The sequence below is a fragment of the Vulpes lagopus genome, chromosome 14 (genome assembly GCF_018345385.1).
Source record: "Vulpes lagopus strain Blue_001 chromosome 14, ASM1834538v1, whole genome shotgun sequence".
Taxonomy (NCBI): domain Eukaryota; kingdom Metazoa; phylum Chordata; class Mammalia; order Carnivora; family Canidae; genus Vulpes; species Vulpes lagopus.
This window is the reverse complement of record NC_054837.1, coordinates 29,470,389-29,484,571: the sequence shown is the minus strand read 5'-3', so window position 1 is coordinate 29,484,571 and position 14,183 is coordinate 29,470,389. Positions and strand designations below refer to the sequence as shown.

At 39.5% G+C, this 14,183-nt stretch overlaps 2 protein-coding genes across 3 annotated transcripts in view; one reads left to right on the top strand and one right to left on the bottom strand.

The window, feature by feature from the left end:
• Positions 1-14,183, bottom strand: part of LOC121475461 (MLX interacting protein) — a 59,523-nt gene that overhangs the window by 25,683 nt on the left and 19,657 nt on the right. The gene's annotated exons all lie outside the window — the stretch shown is intronic.
• LOC121475462 (transcription factor BTF3-like) lies at positions 9,605-10,801 on the top strand. The gene has a single exon (XM_041728760.1). It carries the CDS (start codon positions 10,228-10,230, stop codon positions 10,642-10,644), a length of 417 nt encoding a protein of 138 aa, XP_041584694.1. The 5' UTR covers positions 9,605-10,227; the 3' UTR covers positions 10,645-10,801.

Sequence of the window (14,183 nt, the reverse complement as noted above, 5' to 3'; positions counted from 1 at the left end):
AGCCATGTGTCTTTTTTACTTTATGAGCTGCTGTGTCTTTTTAAAAACTCTATCTTTTAAAAAACTTTTTATTTTGAAATAATTGTAGATTCATGGGAAGTTGTAAAAAGCACAGAAAGGGGTGCCTGGGGGACTTGGTTAAGTATCTGCCTTCAGCTCAGGTCATAATCCCAGGGTCCTGGGATCAAGCCCTGCCTCAAGGCTCCTTGCTCAGCAGGGAATCTCCTTCTCTTTTCCTATGCTGCTCCCTCTGCTTGTGTTCTTTCTCTCAAATAAATAAATAAATAAATAAATAAATAAATAAATAAAATCTTTAAAAATAAAATAAAAATAGCACAAAGAGTCCCCAGCTATTCCCAGGGTGGCATCCTCTGTAGCTGTGAGCACAATCTCACCACTAGGAAACCAATTCTGGCATATTATTGTTAACTAGACTACAAATTTTACTCAATTTTCACATGTTAAAATGTTTGCCATTTTTCTCTTGCTATGTTGGTAACACCATAATACTAACCTGTGATGTTTCTGCAAATGTTTCCCTTAAGTTTTGGAGTTTTAATTCTTATATAGTGTATGTTCAGATAAGTAGGTTATATACTTGTGCATCCATATCTACAAGTCTTCTTTATCATTTCTTTTATTGCTTCGCTGCTCCCCCCATCCACCCCATCCAGAGATTGTTTCCATTAATCTCTTTTTTAGCTTTTTTAGTCTTATTGATTTTAAATTATACACCCACACTAGAAGAAAATTCAAAACAATACAAAATAGTACAAACAAATGCAAAGTGAGCTGCAATTCCACTACCTAGAAATAACCATCATCTACATTTTGGTGAAAATATTGTGTAGTGAAGAAATGAAATAACCTTATCCAAGGAGAGTCTGGCCTTTGCCCTTGGCTCCTGGGAGGTGACCTCTATCTATGCCCCTGGAATGTCCTGCCTGACTGGAGTGTCTTTGTTTGCCTGGGGGCTTTGGTCTTAGGATACTCCCGATATAGGGGCTTTGGACCACAAGGTATCAGTTCCAATCCCCAGAGGAACTGATAACTAAAGGTATTAGCCAGATCTCCAGGAGGGGCTGGAGACCAGAAAGTGGTCACAGTATGTGATTGAACCCCATAAAAACTATGAACACCAAAGACTCAGGTGAGCTTCCCTGGTTGGCAATTCTCTGTGTGCCCTGTCACACACTGTGGCAAGACAGAAGTAAGGCCACTAGAAGAGGACAGCCATAAGTTCTGCATCTGAACACCTCTTCAACTCTGCCCTATGCACCCCTTCTCTTGGCTGATTCAATAGAAGCTTTTCCCTGTAATAAATTGTAATGAAGAATATAAGTTTTCAGCAAGTTCTGTGAGTCCTTCTTGAGAATTGTTCAATTTGAAGATAGTTTTGGGAACTCCTTCAATTTATACATTGGTGTTAGAAGCAAGGACGGTCTTGTGGACTATTCTCCCTAACTTTGTAGTTGGCCTTAAGTCCTTGTAATATACATATATATGAATAAACATAATAGTTAAATATGTTGGATCATAATTCTGTTTTATAACCCATTTTTATATGTTATTGGTATCTTATTACGCCAATAAATATGGTTTTATATTCTTTTTATTGGCTGTATATATTTATCACAATCTACTTAACTGTTTCTCCATAAATAGACATTCATTTATACTAATGGACACATGTTTCTATTTTTCACTTTTATAAACAATGCTATGGCAGCCCAGGTGGCTCAGTGGTTTGGTGCCGCCTTCAGCCCACGGGGTGATCCTGGAGACCTAGGATCGAGTCCCACATCGGGCTCCCTGCATGGAGCCTGCTTCTCCCTCTGCCTGTGTCTCTGCCTCTCTCTCTCTTTCTCTCTCTGTGTCTCTCATGCATAAATAAATAAAATCTTAAAAAAAAAAAACAATGCTGTAATGAACATCCTGCTACTTACATTTTTGTGTAAATTGCATGTCTGTTCCTGTAAGATAAATTCCTAGAAACTTAAAAACTGAATCAGAGAGTATGTGTATATTTATAATTTTGTTCCAAAGAATCGAAGTTTATACTAATTTACACTTCCAACAGCAGTGAATAGTGAGTGTCTAGTTCCTCAAACCAGCATTTTCATTAGTTCCTATTAATGTTTGCAAAGGCAACAAGCAAAAAATCAGTTGATTTTTTTGGATCCCACTTATATCATTTTATGTTTATTAGTCGTTGGAATTTTCATGTGACTTATCCACACACCTCCTTGTTTTGTGCTGTGTGAGAGATCTTAATGCGGTGGGAATGTTTGCAACACATACATCAGAGTTACTGTGCGCCCGTCTTGATGGTCTGTCTTTGCCTTGACAGTCTATCTTTGCCTTGACCATTTACTGTGTGCTTTCTTTGGTTTCTGCTCTACTCACTTCTTGTATGGATAGGAGGGTTTTGTTATTTTTAGTAAAAAATTGTCATTAATGTAGTCAAAAATTTTAAAGTCTTTACTGTTTCTACTTTTTTGGTCATACTTAAAAAGGCTTTTTCCACACCAAGACTGTGAAACTGTGCCTTCTTCCAGTGCTTTCACAACTTCACATTTTACAGTCAAGTCTTGGCTCCAACTGGAATTTACTTTGATGTAATGAGTGTTAATGGGATCCTGCTTTAGTCAATGGTTCCTACTTATTTACTAAGTAATCCATCTTTCCTCTGCTGGATTAAAATACCATCTTTATCATACACCACATTCCTGTATATGTATTTGGCACGACTTCTAAACATCCTATTTCTTTTGGTGTTTTGTGCAGGTGTTTTTAATGGTTTCACTTTTTATATTTAACTCTGATTCATCTGGAGGGAAAATCAATTTATTTCTTTACATAGCTCACCAAAATAGATGCTGATTAGCTATCTGATTGTCTCACCTTCTGCAACTAACTTATGAAACTTCCATTAACATATATTAAATTATAATATACACTAGGGTCTGTTCTGGGGCTTCATATCACTGATTCACATCCAACTCTATGCTAGTATTACACTGACTTAATAATTATAAATTTGAATTTTTTAAAAATTTATTTATGATAGTCACAGAGAGAGAGAGAGAGAGAGAGGCACAGGCAGAGGGAGAAGCAGGCTCCATGCACCGGGAGCCCGACGTGGGACTCGATCCCGGGTCTCCAGGATCACGCCCTGGGCCAAAGGAAGGCTCCAAACCGCTGCACCACCCAGGGATCCCAATAATTACAAATTTGTAATATACTTTTCTATCTAGTTTAGGTTGGTGCCCCTTTTTTTTTTTTAAATGTTAGAATCCTTGCCTATTTACTCTTCCATGTTCCAACCTTAAAATCACATTGTCAAATCTCAAAAGACAACTATTCTAATATTTTTAGTAGAGTCACACTTAATAAATGAATTAATGTGGGCAGGGCTGACCATTCCATTCAGGTCATCTCCATCCTAAATCAGTATATGTTTCTCCACTTATTCAAGCCATTTACCCTACTTAAAATATCAGAGAAATCTGAAGCTGTCTAGTATTCTATAATCTACTTCATCTATGTCCTTCACATTTCAAATCATATATTCTATTAATGTTTTAAAGTATAAAAAGAAAATTTAGAAAGCTAAACCAGCAAAATAAAACACACATACCCAAACACAAACACTGTCTACATTTTACTGTACACAGACACACAGACACACCCACAGCTAATATGGCAACTACCACCCTCACCCTGATCAAAGTGGCTAAGCCACAGACACTGACACAAGTCAGAAGCTTCTATCATATCAGCACTAGGAGTAACTACCCTCAAGGAATCCCGTCATTTTCTAGCACTTTTATCCACCTACGCATAAAGGTAATTAGGTTCACATATTCACCAACGTTAAGATTTTTATGTGAAGGAAGAAAAACTCCACCCTGATGTAGACATCTGGCTTAAAGAGGAAGTAAATTAACAAAGGTCTCCAGCCAGAGTACACACCTGGAGTCAGGACTCTAGAAACTATCACAGATGTAACAGAAATAGATCAGCAGATGTTTCTGAGTTCCTATGAAGACCGGCAAGAAACAAATTTGTTATTATTACCATATTAGTCATTTTCAAGACACTTTTTTCAAGACACAGCTACCTAACCCACTTAAAAGGCAGAGAAATTTGAAGCTATCTGATGCATTTCAAAGGATAAGGTAACTCTCCAGGTAGCCAAGACCTATAAATAGGCTTTAAAAACATTGGCTCCAGGCAGTTTAGCGCCGCCTTCAGCCCAGGGCCTGATCCTGGAGACTCAGGATCGAATCCCACGTCAGGCTCCCTGCATGGAGCCTGCTTCTCCCTATGCCTGTGTCTCTGCCTCTCTCTCTGTATCTCATGAATAAATAAATAACATCTTAAAAAAAAAAAACAAAAAAAAAAACCCTTGGCTCCTTTTCTGAAAGTCAGCTTTGACAATTAAAGAAAACCCATGAAATCTGTTCTCCTTTGAATTTAAAACCCTAGATCCTGACAGTAACAAGGGTGGCAGTGACAACAGGATAAGTAGGTATGGGTACATCTATCAAATCCTAGCTTTTTAGGGGTAGGAGCTAGAGCTAGTAAGTTAACTCTATGTAGCATCTATTACCTGTGTAAAATGCTGCTTAACAAAAGAAATGAGTTGATGATAAGAATTAGAACATTTTCAGGTCACAGGTAGGCTATACAGCATGAATACTGTAGCCAGGTTAATCCAGCTGAGACATTACTTTCTTCATGATACTATCCGGAGTCACTTATTTAATACTGTTCTAGCTACTGATAGAGCAGCCAACAAAACATTTCTAGCCCAATAGAGCTTATATTCTATGGGGAAAGACAGAAAACCAAGTATGTGTTATGTCAGGAGCACTCAGTGGTACGGGTCAAAAACAAGGTGGAGAGGGAGTTGGGAGGTGCTATTTCTATAGGGTGAAGTATGAAAGTGGAAGATAGACAGTGTGGACACTGATGGATCCTGGCTTCTGCCTCAACAGCCAACAAACCTGCTCTTGCCAAGGACGCCAACAACCTCTACACCATCAAATCAGTCCCTTCCCTACCTCACCTGACACACCACACCTCACCTCACCTGCCCCTACCCCACCCCCTGACCCTCACCCACTGCACCACCTACTTCTATGCCAGGCTGCTGCTCTCCCCTTCACCAGCTTTTCCTCCCCCTTCCCTCAGTAGAGGGGCTTGTCCTGAACCTGCCAGAGCCTACACTCTTTCCCTCACCTCCCCCTACCCACAAGTCAGGATAACCTCAAGAATGCCCCTGTTGAAACTCCTGCAAGGGTTCCCACAGCATATGAGGTAGAACACAGTCCCTAAATACTCATTAAGGTAGAGTCTCCCAGCTGCCCACAACTGGCATAAACAAGCACTTCACTCAGTCGGCTGACTCCTTCATCTTGTAGATATTAGCTTCCCACAGGAGCCCTCCTGGACCACTCTCTGTGTAAATTATTAGCTATGTTCTCTCCCAACACCCTGTACCCACCACAGTCTGCCATTACCTACTGATGGGTATGTTGACTGTGTCTACAATCAGACTGCACTTTCTTTAAGGGGGTAACCAGGTCTCTTCCCTCGACTAATACGTGTTCTCGTCCCCAGCACCGTGCCACCACACAACGGGCCCTTGAGTATGTGCTGAATGACCTCCAGAGTGAAAACACCAGTGTATTCCTACTGTCCACAGAGGCCCACTTGGATTAGGCCAGCCCTCACCCCTGGCCTTGCTTCTCCCTCTCACTCTGCCTGCTGTTCCCCCTGCCTGTGCTGTCAAATAAAGAAATAAAATATTTAAAAAAAAAAACCCTAATTAAAAAAATAAAAATAAAAACCACAAATAAAAGAAGTTTATATGGTCCTCCTCACACAATAGAAATTTCCAAAATGAAATCGGTTTTTACCTTTGCCTGCTAAAGACATTCTCCCTTCCATCTGCTACTGAGAATCAGCTGTCACCCTAAAGCTCTCCCTCTTCTTATCTCCCTCCCATGCATGCATTTTCATCAATTTGTCAGCCACCCAAGTAGGAAGTCTGGGGGAGAGCTGGGGCTCACTCACTCAAACGAAGGCAAGTGAGATCATCTGAGGCTGGCATCTATTTCAGAAACACTGTAAATCTCTGCACCACCCCACCTGCACCATGCAGCCCTTCTGCTGACGATCTCCTGAGATGTGTGGACATGTTTCATCTTTATCGGCACTCAAAATACCTACATCCTTGTCTTCATGATACGCTCATTTTCACTCTGGTCTTTCTGTCAAAAGCAACAATTTGCTATTCATAAAATCAAACTTGAAAACAGTGGTAGAAGATGAGGTTTCAGTTCATTAGCAAATCTGTTTTAACCTCAGACATAGATTAGGAACCCTGCTGCATGGGCATTTTCTATGTCAACTGTCGTTAAAAGTGCTTAAACAAGAAAAGTGTGTCTTTACAGCTCCATGGGAGGATAAACACACCTTGGTTACTACAGTGCTATAAAATATCAAGGTCAGGGTAACTTATCTCTCTTTCATTTACCTCTCCTTCAAGGACTCCTAAGAAAACAGACAAAAATAAAATGAGCATATCTAAGGCACAAATCATTTAACAAACTACAGTGCAGGAAAAAAAAAGCAGTCAAAAAAAAAAAGCAATGGACGTCTATTTTCTCAAAACTGAAATCCTTAATATGCTGATTTTTTTCCCTGCATACTTACAAATGAAGCCAACAAATGAGCAGGGCAGGAGGAACTTGTGGTATATAAGATTGAATCAAATGGCAAGATTTTGTTTTCTCATCTCTCAGGTCTCTGGGAACCAGGGCGCATTTGGGAGGAGAAGAAGGAAAAGTAGGGAGAGAAATTTGGAGGAAATTCGAAGCCAACCATTTAGACTGATTTTTTAACTGTAAAATTTCAGAGTCTTATTATTGCAGGAGCCCAATCCACTTTCCTGGCATAAGGAAGATGAAGAACACCTGATTCTTCTTAAGTCAAAATCCCAGATTTTGCCTAGGAAACCCGATCCCATCCACTATGCCCCAGTGATAAATTCGTGTCACAAAAATTCACTACCAACAGAATCTCAGGCCAGGCCACCCTCTTCAGGTGGAAACACAGTGTGGCTCTCACTATAGGCAGACTCTCAAGAACAAGAACAGCCCTTTCTAATGAGAAGCACTCTTTCATTATCACCTGTTACCTGCCACTGGCCACAGGAATGGGGAAAGAGACTGTGTCCCCACCCTCCTGACCACTTGGCAGACTTGGATAGATGTCTGACCTTTCTGAACTTCACTTTCTTTGGAGGGGCGGGGTGGGGACAACCTATTTTACAGAGCCACAGTAAGAATTAAATGAAGAAAGATATTTATATGGACTAACAGTGTCTATAACCCAAGACGTAGCCAATACAATGGATTTAAGCTTCCAGCCAACGCTCCCCAGGACGTTCGGAGCTGCTCTGACTCTGTGTGCTGTGATAAAACACAATTAAAGGCTTCTTAGCCACAGCAGTAAAGCTTCCCAGAAACTGACTCAGGGGACAAAGAGAGAGCATGACTGTTAGGGTGGGTGATGAGCAAAGGTCTCGAGAGAGGGAGGGAACTGCCATTTAGAGATTAGATACGCAGTTCTTCAATGAAACACAATCGAATCCCACTAGTCCCTGCACTCACACACAACTGCCTTTCTTTTTTTATTAGCACCCTTTCACTCTTCACCACAATGAGTGTCTACATTGTAGCAAGGTCTAATGGCTCTTCAACAAGTGCAGTTGGGAGTCTCCACAGCCTACCATTACTTGCACACATACCCCCAGAAGTTCCCTCAGCAAAGAAGTACCACCTACTGACTGATGACTCACCTTCAACATCAGTTCTGGGGCACACTTCACAGAAGTGTCCCTTACCAGCCACTACTCAGGCTAGACAGCAGAATGATAAAGAAGAGCCTGCAATTCCACCTTACTTTCACAACCAGGAAGCAGAAGCACCCAGACCATGTGGCAGAGATCATCTGCAGGCCAGGAAAGGAAACATTCCAGCAACATGTACCAAGAACCTGAGATGTGACAAGCTCTGCACTGAGACCTGGGTTACAATGATGTCAGGACATCACAAGCTAATGGGAAAGATAGCTTCGAGGGAGCTAAGGCACATGTACAATGTACAGAAACACACAAAAGGGCATTCAATGTCATCAGCAGGTTCAGGACATCTTCCTCAGGCAGGACGCCTAAGCTGAGGCCCCCAAGGATGGGCAGGAATTAACCAGGGAAAGAGGATGTAGAGACAATGGTTTCAAGTAGAAGGAATAAAGAGATCTTTCTCAAAATATTAGCAGTTTGGCTTCTGGTCCCTTCTCTCCTTTATCCTTAACTTTGATGAGCAAAGAAGTGAAGGCAAGAATACGACTGTCTGGAGCCTTCAGGATCCACATAGAGGGATCTATAGGATCTTCAGGATCTCTACATAAAGAGCCAGTGCAATTTCCCGAATCTGTCATCCAAAAAAGATGACAGAATGAGAGGAAGAGCTAACTTATCACAGCCGTTTCTGAAGTAAAGCAGAAGGAGAAAGAGGGGAGAAAAAGAGGAAGGAGAGAGCAAGATTGAGAAAAGGAAAGTTTGGGAAAGATATGTCTTCTACTTTGGTGATTTGACTTTAAAAAGTGAAAAATCTCTCCTAAATCAAAAATTCAATAAGCAAAGTTAGAAGATAAGTGCCAAATGAAGGGAGAGACCATGAAAAGAACATTACTAAATAGTTCTACAAAATTGGTTAAGCTCCCCAACTTACTAACTGCAGAGAGAAAAACATATCTTTACAATGAAAAGATCTGGCAGTTATACTAACAAAATGATCAAATTTAGCATCATTAATAGTGGGACAACCTGACATTATATACCTTTGATGTGACTGTCTGTGAAGCATACCCACCAAAAATCCTGAGCCTGAATATAATCAAGCCTTTTAGGCCCAACGTAGTTCACAGGAAATATAGGGGATGGAGAAACATGTTAACCATTACAAAAAGAAAACAAATCCAGAATGTGGGACGTTTTTCCATACAACTAGGCCTATCACTTCAAAAAGTCCATGCCAAGGGGGAAAGGGGGAAAAAGATTATTCTCTTCGGCATGAAAATGATATAATGGTTATGGAAGGGAGTATCTTTATTTTTAGGAATACAAGGTCATGATGTCTCCAACATTTTCTCTGAACCATATGAAAGTAAGAGAGACAGGTACATAAAGCAAGTAAGGCAAAAGTTAGCAAACGTCTACTGCAGGTAGATGGCTATAAAGGGGATGGTTGTTTCAAATTTTCTGCATTAAGATTTTTAATAATAAAACTGTTGGGGAAAAAAATGGAAAAGGAAAGACCTGGGTAGCTCAGTTCATTAAGCAGCTGCCTTTGGCTCAGGTTATGATCCCAGAGTCCTGGGATTGAGCCCTACTTGGGGCTCCCTGCTCAGTGGGGAGTCTGCTTCTCCCTCTATCCCTCCCCTGCTCATTCTCCCTCTCTCTCTCAAATAAATAAATAGAAAAAAAAACAAAAGCAAGAAAGAAAGACTAATTTCCCAACTTAAAGAGCAAAAGGGAAGAACTAAAAGGGAATTCACAAATATAAAATAAATGGTCAGGGGCACCTGAGTGGCTTAGTGGTTGAGCATCATGATCAAGTTTGGCTCAGGTCGTGATCCCAGGGTCCTGGGATCGAGTCCCACAGCAGGCTCCCTGCTGCCTATGTCTCTACCTCTCTCTCTCTGCGTCTCTTATGAATAAATAACATCTTTTTAAAAAATAAATAAAATTAAAGGTCAAATTCAGGGAACAATACATCTACTAGAGATCAAAGAAATGAAAACTAAAACACCTGAGATACCGTTTTTTGCCTATCAGATTAACAAAGATTTATGAAAGCACAGTAACAATGATACACGATATCCTTTAAACGTACAGCCATTGTGGAAAACAAGCTGGCAATTTCTTATGATGTGAAACATCTCCTTACCTATGACTCACATTTACACAAGAGAAATGAAAATGTGTCCACATCAAGACTTTTACATTTAAAAAAAAAAAAAAAAAAGACTTGTACATGAAGCTGCCATCTTGCATCTCGGGGTGTGTGCACCTAATCTCAGCTGGTCCGCCCGAGACCCCCTGAGCGCCAACCCTATTCCCCTGCGTGGTCCCATTTCTGCTCCAACAAGATGAAAGAAACTATCATGAACCAGGAGAAACTCACCAAACTGCAAGCAGAAGTGCACATGGGTGGAAAAAGAACTGCTCGCCGAAAGAAGAAGGTGGTTCATAGAACAGCTACAGCAGATGATAAAAAACTTCAGTTCTCCTTAAAGAAGTTAGAGGTAAACACTATCTCTAGTATTGAAGAAGTGAATAAGTTCACAAACCAAGGAACAGTGATCCACTTTAACAACCCTAAAGTTCAGGCATCGCTGGCAGCGAACACTTTCACCATTACAGGCCATGCTGAGACAAAGCAGCTGACAGAAATGCTACCCAGTATCTTAAATCAGCTTGGTGCAGACAGTCTGACTAGATTAAGAAGACTGGCTGAAGCTCTGCCCAAACAACCTGTGGATGGAAAAGCATCACTTGCTACCTGAGAGGATGATGTTGATGAAGTTCCAGATCTTGTGCAGAATTTTGATGAAGCTTCCAAGAATGAAGCAAACTGAATTGAGTCAACTTCTGAAGAAGATAAAACTTGAAGTTACTGGGAGCTGCTATTTTATGACTGCTTTCTAAAAAAATTTTTTAAAGACGTTTTGATTTACCTATTTTTCTTTTTAAGAGATCTTATTTATTTATTCATGATAGACATAGACACACAGAGAGAGAGAGAGAGAGAGAGAGAGGCAGAGACACAGGCAGAGGGAGAAGCAGGCTCCATACCGGGAGCCCGACGCAGGACTTGATCCCGGGACTCCAGGATTGTGCCCTAGGCCGAAGGCAGGCGCTAAACCACTGAGCCACCCAGGGATCCCCTGCTTTTTAAAATTTTGTTCATGGATCTGATAAAATCTAGATCTCTAATATTTTTAAGCCCAAGCCCCTTGAACACCGCAGCTCTTTTCAGTTTTTGCTTATACACAATTCATTCTTTGCTGCTAATTAAGCTGAAGAAGCCTGGGAATAAAGTTTGAAACAAGGTTAATAAAGTTCTTTGCCTGGGGGAAAAAAACAGACTTGTACATGAACAGTCACACCACCTTTATTTATACTGAAGCTGAAAACAATAAAACGAAAGGAAGGCAAGCCAAATGTTTCTGAACAGAGGAATGGATAAAACTGTGGTATGTCCAAGCAACAGAATATTAACTATTGATACATGGAGCAACACAGATGAATCTTAAAAACATATTGAGGAAAAGAAATCAAGCAAAAAAAGTACATACTGTATGATTCCATTTATACAGAACACAAGGAAAGACCAATCGTAATCTACAGTTGAGAGAGCAGATGGGGGACGGGAGGAATGCCTGGAAAGGGTACAAAGGAACCTTCTGGGCTTCTGGAAATGTTCTGTATCTTAGCTATAGTGGTTACACATGTGTATACATTTGTCAAAACTATTGAAATGTACATTCAAAAGGGTGTATTTTATTGTTTCCATATTAAACCCAAGAGGTGAATTAAAATTTCAAATTACAGTAATGACACTCAGAGTTGGGGAGGATGTGGGAGAGGAGGGTCTCTTTAATACACTGGCAGTGGGAATACTGACTGGTCCAACTTTTTTTTTTCTTTTTTTTGCTAACAGCTTTATTGGAATGTATCTCACATACCATACTATTCATGCATTTAAAGTAGATAATTTCAATGGTTTTTAGTCTAATCACAGAGTTGTGCAACTATCACCACAGTCAATTTTACAACATTCCTATTACCTCAAAAAGACATGCCATACCCCTCACTCATTACCTCCTAATCCTAAGCAACTACTAATCTACTTTTTATCTCTAAATGTGTGTCTACTCTGGACATTTCATGTAAGTGGAATCATGTAATATGTGGTTTTGTGACAGATTTCAACTTAGCATAATGTTTTCAAGGTTCATACATATGATAGTGAATATTTTAGTTCCTTTTTACAGCTGAACAATATTCCATTATATGGATGCAACACATTTTGTTTGTTTGTTTTGTTTATTTATAAAGATTGATTATTTATTCATGGAAGACAGAGAGAGGTGTGGGGGGGGTGGCGCAGAGACACAGGCAGAGGGAGAAGCAGGCTCCGTGCAGGGAGCCCAACATGGGACTCAATCCCGGGACCCCAGGATCACGCCCCAGGCTGAAGGCGGCGCCAAACCGCTGAGCTACCCGGGCTACCCTATTTATTTACTGATAGGCATTTGGGTTGTTTCCACCTTTGGGTTATTATGAATAATGCTGCTATGAGCATTGATTTACAGGTTTTGTATGGACATATGCTTTCATTTCTCTTGCATAGACACCTAGGAATGCCAACTCCTGGGGCAAATGGCAAATCTATGTTTAACTTTTTGAGGAACTACTAGAGTGGCTTCCACAGTGGCTACACCATTTTACATTCCCACCAGCAACGTACAGAGGGTTCCAGTCTCTCCACATCCTCACCAGCACTTGTCACACCCTAGTGGGTGTGAAGCAATATCTCTTGTGTTTTCAATTTTCATTTCCCTAATGATTAATAGTGTTAAACATTTTTTCATGTGTTTATTGGCCATCCATATATCTTTGAAGAAATATCTATTCAAGTTGTTTGCCCACGGTTTAATCAGGTTGTTTGTCCTTTTATTTCCGAGTTGTAGTTTTTTTTATATATTCTATATAACACATCCATTATTAGATACATGATTTGCAAATATTTTCTCCCATACTGGGAGTTGTCTTTTCTAAGTGGTACAACTGAAAGCAAGTCTGACAACATACATCAAAGATTTCAGTGTGAATACCCTTTAGTCTTATAGTTTTAGGGGTGCCTGGGTGGCTAAGTCAGTTAAGTGTCTGCCTTCAGCTCAGGTCATGATCTCAGGGTCCTGGGATTGAGCCCCACATCGGGCTCCCTGCTCAGCAGATGAGTCTGCTTCTCCCTCTTTCTCTCTGTGATTTCTCTCACTCTCTCTCATTCTCTCTCAAATAAATAGAATCTTTAAAAAATTATATCTTATAGTTTTACTTCTAAGAATTTATCCTAAAAAAAATAAAGAAATGGAATGAGAAGAGCTAATAAATAAGAACACTTATCACAGTATTTTCTTTTTTTTCTCTCAAAGATTTTATTTATTAATGACAGATACAGAGAGAGAGAGGCAGAGACATAGACTTGGGGAGAAATCTATGGATCTCAATCCTTTCCTAATACATAAATAAAAATTAACCCCAAATGGATCATTGTCCAACATGAGAACCAAAACTATAAAACTTCTTGAAGAAAATATAAGAAAACGAGAGACCTTGAGTTTGGGATTTCTTAAACAGGACACAAAAAACATAAACTAAATATATATATATATATATATATATATATATATATATATATTCTGGACTTCATCAAAATTTAAAACTTTTGCTCTTCAAAAGATAATTGAAAATGATAGTGCATGTCTATTTTTACCTACACAAGTACAGAAAAAAATAAAAAGGATGTAGTAACAAACATCCTCGGAGTGGAGGAACAAAACTGGAGTAACATAAACTAAATATATATATATATATATATATATATATATATATATATATATATTCTGGACTTCATCAAAATTTAAAACTTTTGCTCTTCAAAGATAATTGAAAATGATAGTGCATGTCTATTTTTACCTACACAAGTACAGAAAAAAATAAAAAGGATGTAGTAACAAACATCCTCGGAGTAGAGTAACAAAACTCCACGAAGGGTGTTTCAGAGGATTCTGCTCTTCTTCCTCTCTCTGAAATGTCTGAATTCTCCATGACAGTGACTACCCACTTCTGTATGAGGAGAGTTGGAGAGAAACTATTTCCATTTTGAAAAAGGGAAAAAGTGAGTTTTCATCTCATAATTAATAGAATATAATATTCACCTATTATCATATTGATTTGGAGTTGGGGGGGTGGCCACATTTCAAAAATAAGAATACACTGTAATTTTCTTTTTCTTTTTTTTAAGATTTTATTTATT

Coding starts and splice junctions, on each gene's coding strand:
- LOC121475462 (XM_041728760.1), top strand. CDS start 10,228: ATGAAAGAAACTATCATGAACCAGGAGAAACTCACCAAACTGCAAGCA.